This window comes from Scheffersomyces coipomensis (genome assembly GCF_036884675.1).
Source record: "Scheffersomyces coipomensis strain NRRL Y-17651 chromosome Unknown DFJ63scaffold_7, whole genome shotgun sequence".
Taxonomy (NCBI): domain Eukaryota; kingdom Fungi; phylum Ascomycota; class Pichiomycetes; order Serinales; family Debaryomycetaceae; genus Scheffersomyces; species Scheffersomyces coipomensis.
Window position 1 is genome coordinate 691,357 of NW_027042898.1, and position 22,170 is coordinate 713,526.

At 31.1% G+C, this 22,170-nt stretch overlaps 6 protein-coding genes across 6 annotated transcripts; 1 reads left to right on the forward strand and 5 right to left on the reverse strand. All coding sequences in view use genetic code 12, as the record gives it.

Annotated features, from left to right (window-relative positions):
- Positions 1-75: 75 nt before the first annotated feature.
- On the reverse strand, positions 76-8,146 carry FMP27 (Fmp27p; the record flags this gene model as incomplete). The annotated part of the gene is made up of 2 exons (XM_064905520.1): positions 76-5,544; positions 5,602-8,146. The coding sequence occupies 2 exons, from the start codon at positions 8,144-8,146 to the stop codon at positions 101-103; spliced, it is 7,989 nt and encodes a 2,662-aa protein (XP_064760142.1). The 3' UTR covers positions 76-100.
- A 723-nt stretch (positions 8,147-8,869) lies between these two features.
- Positions 8,870-10,141, forward strand: RPL32 (60S ribosomal protein eL32). Its single transcript, XM_064907267.1, has 2 exons — positions 8,870-8,954; positions 9,556-10,141. Coding segments are annotated over exons 1-2 (396 nt in total). The 5' UTR covers positions 8,870-8,953; the 3' UTR covers positions 9,951-10,141.
- Positions 10,142-13,121, reverse strand: PTK2 (protein kinase; the record flags this gene model as incomplete). The annotated part of the gene is made up of 2 exons (XM_064905521.1): positions 10,142-10,466; positions 10,797-13,121. The coding sequence occupies 2 exons, from the start codon at positions 13,119-13,121 to the stop codon at positions 10,257-10,259; spliced, it is 2,535 nt and encodes an 844-aa protein (XP_064760144.1). The 3' UTR covers positions 10,142-10,256.
- A 2,331-nt stretch (positions 13,122-15,452) lies between these two features.
- Positions 15,453-17,047, reverse strand: SUR7 (Sur7p). The gene has a single exon (XM_064907268.1). The coding sequence runs from the start codon at positions 16,773-16,775 to the stop codon at positions 15,942-15,944; it is 834 nt and encodes a 277-aa protein (XP_064760145.1). The 5' UTR covers positions 16,776-17,047; the 3' UTR covers positions 15,453-15,941.
- Positions 17,048-18,507: 1,460 nt separating this feature from the next.
- Positions 18,508-20,384, reverse strand: ATG15 (triglyceride lipase; the record flags this gene model as incomplete). Its single annotated transcript, XM_064905522.1, has 2 exons — positions 18,508-18,754; positions 18,821-20,384. The coding sequence occupies 2 exons, from the start codon at positions 20,382-20,384 to the stop codon at positions 18,645-18,647; spliced, it is 1,674 nt and encodes a 557-aa protein (XP_064760146.1). The 3' UTR covers positions 18,508-18,644.
- A 705-nt stretch (positions 20,385-21,089) lies between these two features.
- DFJ63DRAFT_290001 (putative pyridoxal kinase) lies at positions 21,090-22,016 on the reverse strand (the record flags this gene model as incomplete). The annotated part of the gene is made up of 1 exon (XM_064905280.1): positions 21,090-22,016. One exon carries the CDS (start codon positions 22,014-22,016, stop codon positions 21,090-21,092), a length of 927 nt encoding a protein of 308 aa, XP_064760147.1.
- Between the last annotated feature and the right edge of the window lie 154 nt (positions 22,017-22,170).

Here is a 22,170-nt window from a genome sequence, read left to right on the forward strand (position 1 = left end):
AATTGAATGTTTTGTAAATTTTGTGAATAGTGTCAAAGTCTATAGTTTTGTAATATATTTTAATAGTACATCCCTAATTTGTTTATTATGTCGAGTTTTCTTATTCAGTCTTTTCTTTATCAGTAGCGATAAGATCAGAAATAGAGGTATATTTAACATACTTCTTGATGGGTGTCAAAGGCTGTTTCATCAATTGTTTCGATTGCTTTTTCTTGGAACTTAATTTGTTTCTTATAACTCTTCCACTATGATTGAATAAGGTCTTGATGATGCGTTTTTGAGCTAACTGTGTGATTTCCAAAAACGATACAATCTCTTGTTCAATCTTGAACTCTGGTAAATCAATCAATAAACCTTGAACGTTTAATAATCTCTTATACCCTGAATTTAATTTAATTGAAATCATAACTGAGATAGGATGAACTTGAAGGGAAATGATTGAGAGGTAAGTCTTAGATCTATCAAGCATATCACTGATTTGTTCTTGATATTCATCTTCTATTACTTCTGTGGTTGAGGTAGATCCTTTTTCAGATAATCTAGTCATATGTCTTGACAGGGTTCCCCTAGCAAAACTTCCACTACCACTTCCTGAGCTTTCATCGAATCTAACACCTTTATTAACACCTTCTAGTTCTTCAACAAACCCAAAAGGTGCTGAATCATCATCTGCATCAACTTCAACTTCATCTCTTCTCTTTTTACTTGTCAAGTTAGTTATTGAAACTTTATCGCCATCTTCATTTTCAGAAAACATGAAATTCATCAATTTATCACCAGTTATTTCATCTAATTTGATGGTCAACGGTTGCGATGATATTTCAAGTCCCTCAACAATCTTAATACCTCCTACTGATCTGTTCATCGTCCAATCTACGGCAATTAAATTCTTGTCATAATCAAATTCTTTACCTTTTGGAAGGTATGGCTCAATTAACTCAGGATATGTTGCATTTTGAATCAAATTAAATCCTTGCAAGATACCTATTTCAATTCGGTTTATATTAGATCCATTAGCAAGAACAGTTCTCTTATATTTTCCACGAGCCAAGGCAAAATCTAAAATTGGAGTACGATCATTCTCTAAGAAATGACAAATGATCTCATCAGCTCTAATAAACCAAAATTCTCGTGGTTTGGATGATGAATCTTGTTGAGATATATCTCCAGTCAATAAAGTCTGTAATAATAAGTATATCTCAGTTACCATTTCACCTTTTTCCAAATTAAGTTCAAGATGGTTATTCAAATCTTCGTTACTTAATTTTCCTTGCCTGAAGGAATAATTTCTTGATATGTAAGTCATTTTGGAATAATAGTCATGTAAATCAGCCAATCGATCATATAAAGCACGTAAATCTTGGAAATCAACCGAAAACTTTAATTCGGCTAATTTTTCAGTTATTCTCTTACTCATTGGTTCGGAATAAAATAACAAACTCAAGACAATACCATATAACGTAATATATTGATCAGATGTTGAAGAAAGAACCACTTTCGGAATATCAACATTAAATCGACTAGCAGCACCTTCAACTTCTTGCAGAACATCTTCCGCTAGAGCTTCTTCTTCTTCAGCCGTCATTTTCGACTCAACATCATCATTACTGTTTGTATTCCAGTTCCTTTCCATAGTCTGAATATCATCATATGTTATCATCATGGAGGTTTTATCAATCAATAATTTATCTTTTCCGGCCCATACTCCACTCTTGCATATTTCAATACCGAACCAAGGTGGCCAATTTGTTTTAGAACCGTAGGTAGATTTATTAAGTAAGAGCCTATCAGACTTCAAGATCGATTTATCCAATACAAAAATGCTGGCATCCTTTAACAAAACACCATATCTAGCTTCTAGTTCGACTGGTTTTGCTAGTAATTGGTTGGAAGTTTTTTCAACAACTGAAATTACTTTCATATCTATACTTGGAGCTGCAATCAAAACAATCGAATCAGGACTTTCCTCACTTTGAAGTTGAATTTGAGGCGAAATTATCTCAATCAAATAATCTTCAGCTATACTTTCATTTGCAGAATGACGTCTGAGGATTTGGTCAAATTTCTCCATTCTATCACTCGATTTGATCTGCGGCAACTTAGAGTCATCCATTGTATCTTTACCACCCAGTTGACGTCTTGTTAATTCACGGGATATGAAAGACATGTTATCAGTATTAAGTCTGGATTCATTACTTTCAATGATCTTTTCTAGTCTTCGAATAGAATCATAAGATAGGTATTTCCTTAAACTGTTTTTAAGTTTAACAAAATGAATATATTTTAGTACATTATTTCTATTATCAAAATTCCATTTCAATAACATGCCAACAAACGTAAATTTATTATGGAAATTCTCTTTAATTTCAGAAGTAGTAGAAGCAACTGACATAGTTCTCTTGAAATGACCCAAATTTTTCCTCTTGAAATGAATCTCCTCGTTCAAAAACTTAATTCTCTTAGTCAAATGATTGACCAATTTGTCATTCGACTTATTTTGTTTGATGTGACTTTCTAATTGTAGGATTCTATTTTTCAACACATTAATTTGAGGTTCGAAAACGTTCTTCGAATTTAATTTACAAGGATGAATATTTTCATTACCAAAGATCTCGATATCCGCATCAAGTTTCAGAAGATCAAGCTGAGTATCTCTCGTATAAGTGAACAAATTGGCATATAGAAGTGGATAAACATTGAATATCCTCTCAGTATCTTTAAGACTAGGTAAGGTGACTTCTTCAAAATCTTGTATATCAAACCATCTCTTGTCTCCATCGAATATAGTATATATATTAGCCAGGGGATTGTATTTTGTTTTCTTGGTATATATCTCTTGTTTGAATGAAGCCCTTATAACTCTGACATCAATTCCTGAAAAACTGACTTCTCCAACATTGAAATTCATCTTTAAAATCTTTTTATTTCGTGATAAACCCTCATGAACTTCAAATCTTGGTTCTTTCCTTTGATGAAGATCGACTTGGAATGCATCCATTTTAGCTCTAACACCAATACATTCAACTCTATCCTCATCATGATCAATAGTTTCATCACGATAAATATGTGATATGAATAAATCCTTTAAATCAAAAATAAATTTATTGGTAAATAAATGCTGCGAAAATTTTGCAGACTTTTTTAGTTCACCAAATAATATTCCTCTTCTAACTGGTAAAGTCATATTACTGGCAAATAATTTCCACCAATGGAAGAAATGTTTAAACACACCAGGTGTTAAATGAATTGAATTATAACTGGTATCTTTATTGGCATACAAGGATATGGCCATATGGATATAATCACTCCTAAATCCAGCATAGGAGTCATGACCTTCCGAAGTATATTTTGGATTATATAACTTAACGTCATAATGGGGTCTTGACTTATCAACTCTTTCACCATCTTCATTTTTCCTTTGTAATAAGAACCCGACCTTAAAACTGACACCACCACTTAAATTGACAACATTCTTTTCGAATACATCAGTAGTACCTTTTTTGATGTTATTTGCACTACCGTCATCCAAATAGTAAGCGTAGCATGAGGTTATGAATTGATTTGAATCTGCCAATGATACAGCTTTTGAACTTTCTCTTGTCCAAGATACTAAAGGAGCACCTAAATAATTAGGAATATACCAAGATACCTTCTCGGAAGTAATATCAAAGAATTCTCGTGAATCTCCACTATCGTTAACTTTCCAAACTACGTTCTTCCTAAATGACAATACAAACCCAGAAGCAGTTTCGATTAAATCATATGGATCTCTTGAACTTTTGAATCCAACTTCAATACTCTTACGAGATTTGATATGAAGACTACCATGCATCAAGAGTCTTAATTTATCCCAGAATCCTAATTTCAGTGAAGGATCAATTGGAGGTTTAGAAAATTGATCAAAATTTAACATGAACTGTTGAATTGCAAATTGATAAGACTGACCCCATACAAATCTTGAAGGAGATTCAGAATCGAAATTACATTCTAAATCAGAATAAAGTTTAACTGTTGATAATGATCTTTCAATGATAAGTGATTCGAATTTATTTCTCTTTTTAGATACTATCAATGGAACAGTCACTTCTCTGATATGTTCCAATGCCGTCACGAATTCTTCAGCAATAACTAAATGACCTACTAATGAAAGACTTGGAAGATTCTTATCGTTATTTCTTGGAACATGTAATAAAGGCAATGGATAATCTCTCATATGCATTCTTAACTCTGCAAGATTCAATTTCAAATGCATAGGTAATAATAATGAAAATTTAGTATCCAATGGTAATCCTTGACCCACTTCATTAAGAAATTTAGGTAAGTCGTTAGCACTAAATTCAGCTTCCTTTACACTTATATCAAATGTTTCCATGATGACAAATAACAAAGGAGCATGAAGAGAATATGGCATGACATCATTATTTTTTGACCTTTCAATATTAAGCTCATTGCCAAAGAGGAATTTCTTATTAGCAACCAACTCTTGACGTAATTTAGATTTATAAACTTTAACTTTTCTAATCCAAGAACTTGAAATATTTTCTTGTAATTGGGATAATTTTTGTTCAAGTTCAGCTTTTGATAATCTTTTTTGACTTGATTTCAAATCAAATAATGAATATTTCTCTAATCTTTTCCTTTGCTCTACCAATCCTAATTGATAAATCATACCTAAATCAGCTTCAAATGGATCATCTTCCATATTAAATGTGACTCTCTTAGATTTGATACTCATAGCTGGTAGTTTAATTTTTGATTCATTGGGTTTGATTATAGCTGACTTACGAGCCGAATTATCCTTTAAGTATTTGAATAAATATCTTGCTGTTTTGATCGACACTGAGATATTATCAATTAATTTATAAATAACAAATTTATGAGGTTGAATAAATCTAATTGCATCAGTATTGATTTCAAATTTGGTATCTTTTGTTTTGTCACCTGTGACAAATTTGAAATTATCAATACTTAAAATTCTATTCCAATAATTATCAACCAAAGACGAAGCGGTTAAGATTCTTCCTAATTCATTATTGACAACAAGAATGCCTCTACTGAATTGAACTGATGCTCTAGATTGTTGGATTTTAATCTTAATTTCATCACTTAATTGAAACACAAAATCAGTTGAATTCAACTTAACTTCAACATCCAACAAATCTTTAATAGATTTGGAACTTCTCCTTGAAGAAGCTACTTTTGGCTGGAATCTTAATATATCATTCTTTAATTTAAGTTTTGATTTTATTAGTTGGACAGGTTCGATAATAAATTCACGAAGGACGAATATCGCCCCTATTAGAATGAATAGTTTATATTTATCATAAGCACCTTTTATTTCATCAAGATGTAACTCAAGCTTGATTGAATTATTGTTTCCTCTTATAGCTGAGACTTTAGTAGTGAATGTTGGAATTGTGATGAATGCATCATGTTTGTTACTTGATGGATTTGATAATGTTGAAACTTTAAAATTAGTGATTTTAGAATTAACCACCCAGAAAGGTTTTGCTTTGACGGTGGTTGAATTTGATGATCCATTATCTAAAATTAATGTTTCCAGTGATGCTGAAGCTGATTTTGCAGTTTCAGATCCAGAACTTGATGTAGATGTCGATGAAATCAACCCATTGCCAAGAGGTTCATCTTCAGATTTAGAAACATTTTGATTAACCACGGTAATGGATAAATTATCAAACTTCGCAATCAAGCTCTTTAATTGATAATTCAACTTATCAAAATCAGCATCATAATTCTCTCCGAATATTCTTGAAATGGACTGCTTTGAAATCAAGACCGATCTTGAACCAATTGAAACTTGAGTCGAATTGACATTGGCTTTAACTTCCAATAACCATTTTGGTAAATGTTTGAATACCTTCGATTCCAAACTTGCTGAACTAGAAGAAGCTGAATTGAAATTAACATTAATATCTCGATTATAAAAGATCAATTGTTTTTTGATTTTTAAAATAGCAGAATTTAAATATGAATTAACCATTCCTATATTCAAATCATTCTCAGCCAAACCAGTTACATCCTTTAATAAAGTGTTGATCCCAATTAAGACATCTACTTTTGATAAATCGATGAACAAATCATCAATTTGGAAATCAGCTTTGACTTTGAGCGACTTCAAAACATCTAAATGTAAGCCTATTGTCTTTATCTTTAAAATTTCATGAGATGAATTGATAGGATGTGAACTAGATGCAGGGGATTCTGGAGTTGAAGATGTAGATTTTTCATGATATACTATGGTAGGATGCAACACATTACAATAAGTATCATAATTTCTTGATGAAGTAGTTATAAGATGAAAATCTAATAATGAATAAGTGAAATTTAATAATTGAATCTTTTTCGAATGTATATCATGATGACGTAAGACTAATCTTGGTTGTTCCATAATCAACTTACAATCCAAAGTAGGTAAATAATCATTTAGGAGATTATACAATTTATCTTGAATTAACGTAGATGATTGTGACGATTCCTTTTGATCTTGTTGAGGTTGCTGGTTTGACCGTTCATTTACATTAGTATCGATATCAACTTTCGTGATTTCATCTTCCTCTTCACTAGACTCGCCATAAGCGAATTGACGATGATTAAACATTAAATCATCCGTATTAAACGATTGAGATACTTTAATATTGGTTAAATCATTTAATTTCTTAACTTTTTGAATCAACACATAATTATAAAACAATTCACTTAATTGATTGGTATCTAAATCCAAGATTGGATTACTAGTGGATGAATAAAACTCCATCACACAATCTTTAAACCCCTTTCCCTTCTTCAATTGATCGAAAGTATTGGTTTTATAAGTGATTGATATGATAGGGATATTCATTATTTCATCAGAGATTTTAATTTTATCCCCCAAAGTTGTATTTGATTTATTCCCATTATTGACGAATTTAGTATAATGGAGTTGTAATAATTGTAAAGAGGCAGTTAAATGGGTTGGAACATCATCATTAGGATCGAATAATACTTCGAACCCTGCCGCATGGTTTTGTAATTTAATAAGATTGAAAGATGAATTCTTGATGATCAAATCTAATGAATTTGTAGGAGTGATAGTTGATTTAAAATATTGTTGTAAAGTTTTTGATTCTCCAATAGTGGCGAATGGGATTTCAACAAGGTTTAAATTTTCTAATTGAATGGAGAACTCAGTTAATGCTGAATGTAAATGTTTATAAATCCGTAAGAATCTTCTTATTTTACGATCTTTAACTTGTTCCTTATCGTCTTTTGGTTTTGGTTTGTGATTAAGGGTATCATTATTGACAGAGTCATCAAAACTCGTGAATTGTTCGGATAAATCATTTTCAAAATTTTCGAAATATTTATGGTGTTCAAGATAAGATTTTAATAAATTAAAAATCAGAACTCTTATTTCATTGAAGACAAGTTTAACTTTGATATTATCTAATAAACCATCATCTAAATGAATCTGGAAGTTTAAATCCAATCGTATGGTATTAGCCATCACACTTGGTTTTGATTGTTGATCTTGATTATTATTATTATCATCGTGAATAATGGTATGATTGAGACTATTAAGGAATAGATTAGTTTGGAATTTGATTCTATTATTGAATTTCTGACTATATCGTGAATTCAATTGATATCTTAAATAATCAAGTTTAATGATTTGATTAATGTGGGGGAAATTTAAAGTAGTATGTCTTACTTCGATATCGATGGTTGGAATATGTTGAATCAAATGTCGTATTATGAATTTGAATATTTTATTGGATGGGTATATGATTAAGTTTTTGGCTGAAGTTATATCATCTTCTGTTGTGGTGGTTTGGGATGACTGCTTATGCTTTTTAGTTGAAGATAATTTTTGTTTAAAATCAATGGTAACATTATCAACCACAATCATTCTTGTATTACCCCATAATCTGAATCTGAATGAATTAATGGATAAGTTGAATGATTTATTGGTGAAACTTAATCCATTAAACAGGATACCATTATTTATAGTGATAGATTGAAGATGAAATCCTGTTAGGAGGTATATTATATACCATATTATAAGCCATGATATGATTATAAGGGTACCATAATAGATGATTGAGTCTGATCGTATCGGAGAGATACTCTTACCATTGCCATCAGTCATCTAATGATAGTCAAATGGTAATAATGGATATGATATGATATGATTGGTTGATGGTATAAACACCGTTGTTGATAGATGGTGCGATTTAAAGGAAAGATGACAGTCAATGATAAATTGTCACTCTTTTTCAGTGATTGATTGAATATATGATAGATGGGGTACAACTATAATCAAAGCATTAACATTGAATATATGAATGAATGATTCTATTGTTTAGATTAGAGGGTTTGAAGGATAATTTACAGCCATAATTGTAATTGTAATTGTAATTGTTTATTGTAAAGCGGTATAACGGATAGGTTTGATATTTAACTTAAATTGGCAGCTATCAAAACATCCTGTATACAAGTATAGCAAGGGAAGACAGAAGAAGACACCGGTTATAATTGTCCTAAAACCTCAAAGCCTCAAAAACTTTAGACGTCGTGCCATTACCATAAATCATTAATCACGTGTGCACTCTTAGGGTTTAACCCCGTTGTTCGTCAAACATTCCTGCACATTATCAGTCAATTCCATTCTCCTGTATATAAAGTGAGGTTGAAAGTGTACCTCCATACCTCAATAGATAGTATACTTTTACCATAGTTAACTAATTCTCACTCACACAAAAACAGTTAGTGGTAGTAACCCATAGTTAATAAAATTTACACTGTTAGTGTCTCACACTCTCTACAGACAGACTTCTCATTTTCTCACTACCATCAACTTTTTTGTCTAAGTGAAAAAATTTTAAATAGTTAAAAATTAATTAATTAAATTCTCTTTTCTATTTCCTTTAGAATTAGTATCAACATTAGATCAAAGAGTATGTTATAACGAAACTATAATGGTATAAGATAGATCATATTGGATTAGTGGTGTGTAATCAATCATTCCTGTTCATCCTTTAGTTTTAAAAGGTGTATTATTCATCAAGGTTTTATCAACCATTTAATCATCCATCATCAAAAATTTTAAAAATGATTGAACAAAGAATAATCAATAGATTTCAAAGTAAAGTAATCAATCAATCAAGTTGTGGTATATTCCATCCATCAATCACTTCAAATATAACCTTCAAATCCATGTAGTTAGTATCTTTCTCAATCCAAGGTGAAAGATTCTTCACAAGAAACAATCCATCAAATCATCGATTATATTAAACAACTACAATGTAATAAAACTACAATATATCAAACTAATAAATCAACCACATCTATATTGAAATCAATCATTCCACTTACATTCAATGTAATTTGATTTTCCAACTTGCATCATGAAAAAATACCATCCCTAATAAAATGAAAAATTAACTACATCTAACTACATCTCATAACAACCTACTTCACTAAACTATCCAAACACTATCTTTTATACACCACCCTTATTCCAACCGAATAATTTTACTAACTTTTTATCTCTTTTAGTGGCTGCTTCTGTTCCTCACCCAAAGATCGTTAAGAAATACACCAAGAAATTCAAGAGACATCACTCTGATAGATATCACAGAGTCTCTGAAAATTGGAGAAAGCAAAAAGGTATTGATTCATGTGTTAGAAGAAGATTCAGAGGTACCATTCCTCAACCAAACATTGGTTACGGTTCTAACAAGAAAACTAAAGGTTTATCTCCATCTGGTCACAAAGTCTTTTTAGTTAAAAATATTAAAGATTTAGATGTCTTATTATTACACACTAAAACTTATGCTGCTGAAATTGCTCACAATATCTCTTCTAAAAATAGAGTTGATATCATTTCTAAAGCTAAAAAATTAGGTGTTAAAGTTACTAATCCAAAAGGTAGATTAGCTTTAGAAGCTTAAATTTAGTTTTGAACAAAAGTATCATCATAATAAATAAATATCACAAATCACAAACAAATCTCCCATAATTTCTTTATGTATAAAATTAATATATTATAGTCATTAAATATAAAATATTTTTAAAAAAATTATTATTAAAAATGGTTCTTAAATGTAGATCTGTATAATTTCTTTACAAATTGAATGAATGATTGTCCCATAATAAATAAATATATATATATAAATTCACTCTAAAAGAACGAAATAAATAAAACTAAAAACTAAATAAACTAAAGCAAAAATACAATATAGAAAGAATAATTATCTTCATCTTCTTCTTGACATACTTCCACTCATAGCTACAGTACTAACATCTAAATGATGATGTTTTTTAATCACATACCCTAATTCACACATTCCATCACTATCTAATTTCAATTGGGATGTAGAATATAATGCTCTTCTTAGATCTGGTAAAGATTGTTTGATTTGATGATCAAGGGGACTATTGTTAGTCACATTGGCAAGTAAATTATTCTTATATGGTGTATTGTTACTAGTGGAAGGAATGCTATTTGGAGCATTGGTATCAATACTAATGTATGATTCATTCGAACCTAAGATTCGATCTTTATCAACAAATGTACTGGCATCATCATCATCATCATTGTCATCAAGAGTGATATTGGTTTCTTCAGGTTCTTCAGATTGTTGTTCATCAACATTATCAGCCGACGTAGTAACGATTTCTTCTGCCTTATCTGGAATGGTTTGTTCAACTTTTTCAGGAATAGTTTCTTCAACCTTAGGAATAGTTTCTTCTTCTTCATCTAAAGGTTTAATATCTTCTTTAACATGTTCTTGAACAGCAGGCAAAGTTGGAGTTAATGGTTCCTTTATAGAATTACTAGAAGAATCAGGTACATCCAACATTGATCTAACTTTAGTAGTGAAAGATGCATTATCATTAGAATGTATTGATGATGAACTAGGTCTAACTTCTTGAGCTGGAGGTGGATGAGGATGAGAGGCAGTGATTTGTAATTCTCCTAATGATGAACTTGATTTATTCATAGTATCATCACCTTCTTCATATTCATCATTTGATGATTTATTACTATCTTTTCTTGAAGTTGGTGATGGACCTCCATTATTATTATTGATATTAGTTCCGGCTAATGATTTTGAAACATCAGTTAAATCTAACATACTTCTAACAGGAGTATGTATATCATGAGCATGTTCATCATTAACATCAATCGATTTATTAATCCCACTCATGGTACCCCTTCTAGATGGTACTCTTGATGATCCTGCCGAACTACCACTTCCATTACCATTATTATTACCATTATGATGACCAACGGTGGTATAATTGGAAGATTCTAATCCAGTACCGGGTAATACAAATGGATTCACATCTTGATCAGGATGTTCATAAAGACACATTTCCAATTGTTGAAACCATGGATCGTTGAATACATTATAAATATCATATCTATTATTAACATCAGGATCACATAATTTCCATGCCACTCTAGAAGCGCCATTGCTTTGAAAAGTACCAGCCCATTTAAATTCAGGTCCGGGACCTTTATTATATTCATTTTTATTTTTAAATGATGGATGATCAGTATAAAATCTATGATGGTTAAATTTATAATCTCTATAAGCAGCATCGATAACATGAGCTTGTTGAAATGGTACTCCTCCATAGGCTAAACAGAATAATAACATTCCTAATCCCCAATCATCCATTTTAAATGGATCATAAGCACATTTCTTAGCTTCAGAATGAGATTTATCTTTTAAAATCATAACTTCAGGAGAAGAATATGGTGGTGATCCAACATAACTTGAAGATAATTTAACTGGACTTGAGAAATCTTCGGGAATTTCATGACCATAATCACTAACTCCAAAATCACATAATTTAGCAACCCCATTCGAAGTAATTAAAATATTTTCCGGTTTCAAATCTCGATGAACAATATCATTATCATGTAAATATTTAACTCCATATGCTATTTGTTTAAAAATACAAAATTTCTCAACCATAGGAGTGCGTTTCCAACCTGGTTTAATAATAGTAGAGAATAAATCTCCACCACCACATAATTCTAATACAATTCCCCAACCTCTAGAAAGATTGGCTTGACTTTGAATTCTAACAATGGTGAAAGTATCAACCACATGTCTTGAAACAGCAGCTTTTTTAGAAATGATGAATTCTTTAATAACTCTTTTATAAAATTCTTCATCAGTCTCCTTTGACAATAAAGTGAATTTCTTTAATGCATAAACATTCTTTTTATGATTTATAGAATTGATAATTCTAACATCTGAACTTCCACCATCACCTAATTTTTTATTAGAAATATCAATTTCGTAATCTTCCAAGAGATTAACATGTTCTTGTTGTAAATTTGCAGGTAAATAATCATTTGGATCATGAACTGGATTGGCTAATACTCTTTCACCATCAATAATACCAGAAAGGTAAAAACTTGTACCTCTTGGTAATTCTTGAGTTGGATCTTTCTTTAATCCATAAGGATTATAAACAATTTTTTCTCCTCCTTGATGAGCTGAAGAAGAAGTTGAAGAAGAAATACCGGCTATACCTTGATTTGATGGATTAAAAGGTAATTGAGATGGACTTGACGGTATGGTTGATTTCTCACCATGACGTTGATGATTCTTTAAAGCATTTTTTTGATTTAAAGATTGAATATGCAGAGCAGTTTGAGCCTTTGACATTGCTTTCAAAGCAGGAGGGGGATGATGATGACTATCATGAGTATGACTTCTTGCTCTTTGGAATATATTATTGGAATTGGTGGAAGCATTGGCAGTATTAACTGAATTAGCTTGATTTCTTCTTAATGACATTGATCGTGCTAATGGGCCTGCTGAAGTATTATTATTATTATTATTGCTTGTAGTTGGACTAGCGATGTTATGATGAGGATCAGATAAATCAGAAGGAGATGAAGGTCTATTATCACTATCTTTATCTTTATGATGATGATGATGAAACAACGTATTCAATCCTATTTTTGAATTTGAAGAGGTAGTATTGGTATTATTTGAGCTTGATGATGTTAAGGAAGACATATCTGAGTTTGGAGATGAATCCTTTTTAAAGAAATTCTTAATAGAATGAGACTTGTGGTCAGATGTTAATGGCATTATGAGCGTAAGTTTTTTTGATGTTATAGTTACTTTATTAGGCGATAATTGATCGATTGTTAATCATTAAAATGGGGAAATGATTATGATAAGAAAAGGGTTGAGATGAGTTGAGTTGAGGTAACTTTGATACAAGGTATAAGGGAAGGAATGGTTGATGAAGAAGTGGAAATGTTGTTGGTTGTAAATTTGGATTGGGATTGAACTGGAATTAAATTAAATTAAATTAAAATGGTAAAATTGTCTGTCTGATTAAAAGAATATTCTTTTTTATTTTTAATTTTTGTCCGGTTTTTTTTACTTTTTGAGGATAGGTTATAACAGACACTTAAAGTTAAATTAAAAAATTATTATGTAAATTAGACTATAAAGATAGATGTTTGATATTGATGGAAATAATATTAAATGATTTAAATAAGGTATAGTTAATTGATCTATTCTATAAATATATTATAATTTGTTCTATTGTAGTAAATACGAATAAGTAAAAGTTCTTGTAAAGACAATAAATTACAGTAACATTTAGTGATATAAATGGTGTTGAAAAAAGGGGGGGAGAGAAAGTAAGAAGCGAAAAAAAAAGTGGAACCGACAATTTTTAATATCCAGACAGACAGACAGAAACTGACCAAGAAAAATGACGATGAGGAGAAATTGTTTAAGGGTGTTAGAAGGCATAATTAATGTAGTATGTATCTTCTATCAACGAATGAATTCATTGCTATTGTTAACTGGATTAGGTTAGAGTTAATTCAAGCTGTGATTTATTCATTTATTTAATTAATTAATTATATTATCTTATAGTCTGCTCAACCATCACCTTAGTGTATCTTCTTCTACACTTTATTATTATCAGTAACAGTTAACAATAAACCTTCTCAATGGGAACCTCTTTCTGTACAATTACACAATTGTTTTTTTTTAATTTCTTTTTTTTTTCTTCTTCTTCTTCTTCTTCTTCTTCTCACAAAAATAAGCTTTTTTCTGTTGGGGGTGGGTGGGAAGCTGTAAGCTGTAGGGTGTCCCTCCCTGTTAAATCTTAGTGACAGTTTATACAATGTACACGTTGTACTCTCACTATAGTTTAATTAAGATAATCCGCTAATTTACGTAGATTACTGACAGTAATGTAGATTCCCACTAAATGATTCAATTTATTCGTCACCATCACATTCATTCATTCATTCTTCCATTACCATAACAATCACTAATTATCAATTAAACTTTTTGGTTATAATGAACCGACAATTTTTATATTCAAATACAATTAACCGTTAATGAGGGGGTATGGCATCAATGCTAATAATTCCATTATCGTCATCATCACCATAAATCACAATTATTTACATTACACTACATAATCTTTAAACCAATAACCGAATGCCGTTTATCCAACCTATCAATTAATTGTCAGTATTAAATAAATTTTTCTTCCTGTGAGTTCCTCTTTGCTGTGGTTGTAATTAATGCACTTATTAGCTAACAATTTTTTACCGTTAGAGGTACTACTCACTACGTAATTATCTTCTTCTCTACCGGGTCCCCTACAGAAATTTTGTTTTCTTGCTCTCCCCCTCCCCACAAAACCCAGTAACTATTTTTTTTTTCTGCGTCGTTGCTTCATCGGTGTGAAAAAGTCTGGGGAACCATAACCTGACCAACTACTACCTAGCTTTGAATGCTATGTGGTTACATACCCTCATAATGTCTCACACTACCTTTACTATAAAATCATTCAATTATTATACGTATCCATGTAATCGGCCATAATTGCGTCCTAGTCCGCTATTCCCACTCTTCTCCAATCCACTCCACTCCATTCAAGTCCGCTCAGCCCATCCTCATCATCAGCGGCATCGCCCGCTCGCTCACTCACTCACACTCTCACTCGATTGCTTTTTTTATTAATTGAATTATTTACGGACTACGGTTTTATTTCCCAATCTTGAAATTTAATTTATTAATAGTAAAACTTTATCCAAATTTAACAATAACGGTTTATTTATATTTTTTTAAAATTGATAGTTTTATCGCCATTTCGGATCGAAAGGATTTTTGTAGAGGGGTCATGAATCCCATTTTGGTTTTTGTCGTTTTATTGCAAAAAAAATAAAAGTAGGTATTATCTCCTTAAGCAGTATTCAAAAGTTAAGCCACTCATATTACGATTTAGAATATAACTTTGACTTAGTTAAAACCTTGTTAATCATCGTAAAATTTAATATTTTAAACAAACCAAGCTTTAATAGAGTTTATTTTGATCTATATATAGATAGGTAGATCTGTCTCTATTTACATATTTAATTCAGAATTACATCTACAATCAACATTTCGAAAAGTTCAGGATATACTTTGTTTATTTATGTATTTAAAATATGTAAATAATCAATATTAAATGGATTATCAAATATTGGGTGGGAACACAAAAATAGTGATTAAAACAAGAAAAGAATAGGAATAATAATAAAGAATAATAATAATAATAATACTTGGATTATAATAATAATAACGATTTTAGAAAGTCAAAAGATAATGGGTAATTAAGATAAAAAAAAAGGTATGGTAGGTAAGTAGTTTGATTGGATAATCTGTTAGATGGATGGATGGATGGATGGATGGATGGATGGATGAATGGATTATTGGATTGACTGATTGATTATTGAATGATTAGTTGGTTGGATGGAAATTCAAACTTACAGAAACAATATATGGATAACGGCCTTATATTGAGGTGGGAGAATTAACAACTTAAAAGTGTCTAAAAAAGGAGAAATTGATGGATAAATAAAGTATGGGAATGAATCAAATTATTAACTTGATTTAAACACTTTCTTCATCAGATGTCTTGTGATTTCTTTTGATTTTAAAGAATCTAATACCACCAGAGTTATCTTCTTCTTTAGCAGCATCTTCACTAACTGGAGCAGTAGCTCTAGTGAATGAAGATTCATCACCCAATGGAGCACCTGGAGGTGGTAAAATACCAGCATCAGCAGCTTTAGCGTTTTGAACGTTAGTAGCATGTTTTCTATAAGAAGTAGCAATGTTGGAAGCAAAAGTGTTTAACCAAACTAAACCTAAACAAGCTACAGCAGCCCATAAGATGGCCATTGATTTTAAACCAACAGTGGCAGATAAACCAGCACTATGGAAAGCATTTCTAGCCAAGATAACAGCAGCAGTTTGGAAAGCAGCAAAAGCAAAAAGGAAGAATAAACCAATGGTGACTAAGAAAATAACAACTTTATCAATAACAAGGAAACATAAACCAGCAATATCAATAACAAAAGCTAAACCAGCGAAACATAAAGCAACAATGGTAAAAGCAAATGAGAAACGAGTTAAATAATAGTAAAGATCTCTGTTACTAATAAATGATTGAGGAACACCAACTTCAGTATTAAAGTTATCAACTGGAGAAATTGGATAAGCAGGACCTAAAGTACATTGACTATAATCACCATGTTCACAAACCCCCCAGAAAGTCCAAGCAGCGTTTTGAGGAGCATTTGGAATATGAGAAGTATCAGCTTCTAACCAAAAGAACTTATCTAATGGGAAACTTGTGGTGGACCCAGCTAATACAGTTAAGATTAACAATAATATAGCTCCAGCTAAGAAGAATAAATTTAATATGGTATGAGTTACTCTCATATTTGATTATTAGCTATTTGATATGATTAAACGATGAATGAACAAATACAAACTATCAATGGAAAGAAAGGAGTAAATGAAATTAAAAATAAATAATTAAAACCAAAAAAAAGTTAGTTGACGGGGACTATGTATATTTTATTTGTTACTTTGAAAAGAAGGGTGAAATTCCTCACTTTCCCTTTATTTATTATTATTTTCTTTGCTCTTCCTATTTCTCTAAAGTTTCTCACTAAAAAATTAATTGTTTTTTTTTTTTTGCTTTCTTTTTTACTGCTAAATTGAAATCTTCTCACTAAAATTATGTCTTTGTTTTGGTATTGACTTATTTTAGAGAATGACCTAATTGAAAAAGATTAGTTTAGTTGTACTTTTGTTACATAATAGACTTTTACTTAGTTAGAAATTTCATCTGTTGTAATTAATTAATTTATGTATGTATGTAGGTTTATATTTGGTTGTTCATTTATTTATTACTTTCTCCTAATTAGTTATGTGGGTATGTGGTAGAGGGGGTACAAGATTAGTTTTAGGGGGAGATTAACGAGGAGCGAGTGAGAGGGAGAGAGAGAGAGATTATTCACCAAAAAAAGGGGGAAAATAAAGAAACCATAAAGATAACTATTTACACCATTGGATATTAAATTTTGGGAAATAATAACTATCATCAAATGTATATAAATAACGATATCTGCTATTTTAATCTTCCACTTGAAATTTTGATTAACTAAAATAAGGCAAGAAGACAAGAGCTGAACTGAGCAGAGTTGAGCTATGCAATTTGCTGGTCAGTCAGTTAGGGAATGAGCAGTTAAAGTGGAGGTACTGTGTGTATTGGGAGAGTACGTGTTAATCCCAATCTGTAAACACTCTCCTTCCTAATTAGGCAAAGGTCATCATTTAAAGTGATGAGCGGCTGGATTAATTTAATTGGGCCTTGGACTGTATGCAGGTTATCTATTTACAATTATTCTTTTTTTAACACTGAAACTAGAGGACTGTATATAATGGGATGGAAAATGACAGCTCTCTAATTTTTTGTAGTCAAGTACACGACCGCACACTATCTCATCTCTGACTGACTGACTGTCTGATGTCAGTCAATGTTACCATTTTTTTTCTAATCTAATTACAGTTCCAATTTGAGAATTTCATATGATATGAGATGAGACTATGATTGTAGTCATTTAATCATCAGACTTAGTATAGTTCCGTTCTTGTTGTATAGTAGCATTTTATTATAATTGAAATAATCGTAAAATATCTGTTTCCCATTGTCTAAGGTAGAGTAAATCTCAAAATTAGTTAATTTTATCAACTTGTCAACTTCATCAGTTACGTAGTTTGTTGAATGACCTATTAAATGGTACAATTTTATAGCAATCATCATGACTAACCAACTATCCGTTGTCTTATTTCGTTACCATTATTGTTTATGACTTTCTTTAATGGGTGTAAAACTATTGTTTATGTTATTATGCGTCAAAAAGCCTCGGGATTAAAATATGTCACTAAATATTTTGTACCTCTCTCTCTATGTCTCTCACCCTAAAAAGGGTTCAATTACATATTTCTTATTGCAAAAAGAAAAAACAAACAACAAACAATAAAAAGAAACAACTTTCAACATTATATTTCTAAAACTAATATAACAATTAACCTAACTAAAAAAATAAGCAAACCTAAATAAAATGAACTAAAATTGAATAATATAACTTTAAAAAGCAATCAAATATAATATGATATGATATGATATAATATCATATAAAATAAATCCTGAAAAATAAAATATGAAAGATTATTTGTTTTTTATTGAAAAAATCTTAAATGAATGAATGAATAAATAATTATTATCGTTAACTAACCTTCTTAAACGTCATCATTGGCATCTCCATCATCACTTCCATCATCTTCTCCCCATTTTAAACACCATCCATACCAGGTTCTTTCTAAACATTTCTCAGGTTTATCGGTTGGAACTGGGGTTTCGGTATCATATGTGTCTGTCGTAGTCGCTACCGTTGATGTAGATGTACCACTTATACCTGTAGCTGCTTTTGACTTAGTTGTAGATATGGAGGAGGAGGACGAGGATTTAGACTTTGAAGATGACGTAGATGAACTCGAACTATGCTTTGGTTTTGGTTTTGGTCTTAATGGATTGGGTAATTCTGGTTCATCATCTTCATCATCATCATGACTAACAAATCTCCAATTAAAACAATCACGACATGGAGGTTGTTCAAAACATGGAGCGGTATCATTATACTCTAAGATAATATCATCTATAACCGTATGAATACGATGATTCAAAAGATTAACTCTCCACCCTTTATCACCCACCACATCATAAACACATTGATAACCGGTATGACATGCTGTTTCCATGGCATATCCTGCCACATTACATGTAGATGATGCTCCATTACAAACACCCATATAAATTGGATCAGCAGTATTACCTACATGCCAAATGTTTTCCAAATGTTTTGGAATTCCAGGAGGTTGAGGTAAATGTAATCTCTTTGTAGCTAACATTTCACCTGGTGCTTCAAATGCAACTGCTGGAATACCATAAGTTCTACCTAATAATGAAGCAATGGCTCCACCTAATGAATGACCAGTAACCCAAATATTAACTTCATTGGGATCATATATCGATGTAACATTACGATAAAGATCTAAAGCAGCTTGATAATATTTATCTTCTTTTAATAACTCCTTTTCCAAACAATCTTGATTACAAGTATATGTCTTTTCATAACAATCGCACACGGTAGTCCACATATATCCTACCCGAGCACAACAACATGAAAATAATAAATTATCATTAATCTTATCATTATTACCCGTTTCATCACTACCACCACCAGGAACTCCACCAGAAGTACCTTTAACCCCAATAACGATAGTTTTATTATCATTACTAACGAAAACATGACCTCTCAATCCAACATCTTCCCAACCGAAATTCAAATCGACATTACCTTCATCAGGAATATAATCTCCTACGTCGATCCAATCCAGTTTATCCTTTTCATCTTGATCCAAGGGGAATTTAACATATGCATTGGATGAAATGGTAGCTAATGAAACTAACGTATCTTTATCATTAACATCGGGGATTTCAATTTTAACTTTATCATCCCATTCAAGATTTATTCTGTTTAAGACTTGAGGATTACCTTTAACTTCATGGGCATAAGATAAATATGAATCAATAAAATTTGGAGTATGTCTTTCAGTAAGTCTTTGAACCGTACCTAATTTAGATGATTTTCTAATCGGTAATTCTATAGTATATGGATTCTTACCGTGATGAACTTTTGGCCAATCTAATTGTTGATAAATTTCATCAAGATTTAAAAATTCTTGAGATGGAACAACTTTACCATTATGATGAGGGCGGGGTTGACTTAATACATTCACAAATTCATTAAATTGATGTGCATGTTTGGTTAAATATTGAGGAGTTATATCTAATCTCTTATGAGTTTTATAATTCTTGGCCCCCGTTCCATGATGATAGATATGTTTTAATGTGAATGTTTGACTATCTTTTGTGGGGAATGGGTTTGGATGATGATTATTAATGATGGGAAACGTCATTTCTGGGATAACTTCTTCATCATCCTCTTCTTCTTCCACAGTATCATCACTGTCATCCCAGATCAATGATGATGAGTTAATGAAATATGATTCAACATGACTAAATATCTCTGGGAATTTAACCTTGAGTAATGATGATGGAGTAGATGTTGGTGGTAAAAGTATATCTCCAAATAAGAGATAACTGACCAACCCTATCACTGTTATAAGCCCAACGATCAAATATGATCGTTGCTTTTTATATTGATCTTGTAAATGTAGAAATGGATGATGATAAGCAGATGATTTCTGGTTATGACTAATGTTGCCTTTCATTTTATCCTTACGCTTCATCTGATGATTAGTTTTGTGGTTGTATTCACAAATATATAAGTAGTGTTATGATTAAATTAAACGATACCCTAACGTCCTATACCTGGGTCTAATGAGTATACATATATGTGAAAAAGTAGATGTTATAGTTTGATTGTCTGGTTGTTTGTATTGATTATCTCGTAAACAAGGCCCAACGCTTTTTCTGTCTTGATCTTTAAAAGGTCATTTGAAGTTTTTACTGTGAGGGTTGTTGTGGCGATAACAGAAAAATAAAGTACGTGTACCAGATCAAATAAGTTTTACACCTATAGATCATATTACTTACTGATTGTCTATTTGAAGGTTCTATATGGTTAACCTAGGTCTATATAAATGCGGTTATTACGTTAACTAAAGATACTTTACTTTAACCACAAGCTCATTATCTTGATTATCCTGTAATAAATAATGTCTCAGTGATATAATTCTAATATCTTTAACAACTTTAATAACTTCTTGTCCTGTAACTTGTTGCTCTTCTTTATAACTATGTTGTAAGATTAAATTTAATTTAATCAATACTGTACTTAATGTCAATGGAGTTAATTTCTTATCATTCTCAAAAAATGCGTTGGCTAATAATGCAGTAAAGAGATCTCCACATCCATTGAAATTACAATCGATTTGATTGATAGGTAAATAAAATATACTTGGTGATTTGGTATCATCACTATGACTATAACCTATTGAATACATTTCATCATCTATAATGGCTGATGATATGACAACATTGGGAACTTTATATAATTCATAAAACTTGGTTAATCCTTCCACTACTGAATCCCAATTAGTTAATTTCAAACCTGTTAAAGTTTCAAATTCAAATTGATTAGGTGATGTTAAAGTCACAAATCCTGATGAAAAGATCTTTTTATAAATAGGAATAACATTTTCCAGTACATATAATCTACCATTATCTCCTAATACAGGATCAACGATCCAAATCGGTAATTTTGATTTATCTGAACTATTAAAGATTGAACTCAATTGCTGATAAATCACTTCTAAAACTTTATCACCAGGAGTATACCCGGTTAATATCATATCATAATTATCATTCAAATTAAGTATCTCTTTCAATCCTTGGAATATATCTGCTACCAACTCAGGTGAACTTGGTTTACCTTCAAATGATCCATATCCTGGATGATTTGAAAAATTAGTTGTATTGACAGCATCAACGTCCCAACCATAATATTGTAAAGGAAACACAGTAGCTCTGTTGCCCACATATCCATGCACCACATGGGACAGAATTGATAATACGTTCTTTGCCATTCTGTCCCCTTACTATATAAGAACTGTTTCCTATCTTATCTTATCTTATCAAACAGATATGATTCATAAAGTCCTTTTGGAAACAAGAAAAAAATAGTTTGGCATAAAGTCGCAAATCAGACATTTTTGGGGTATCTTTTATTTATTTGCGTTC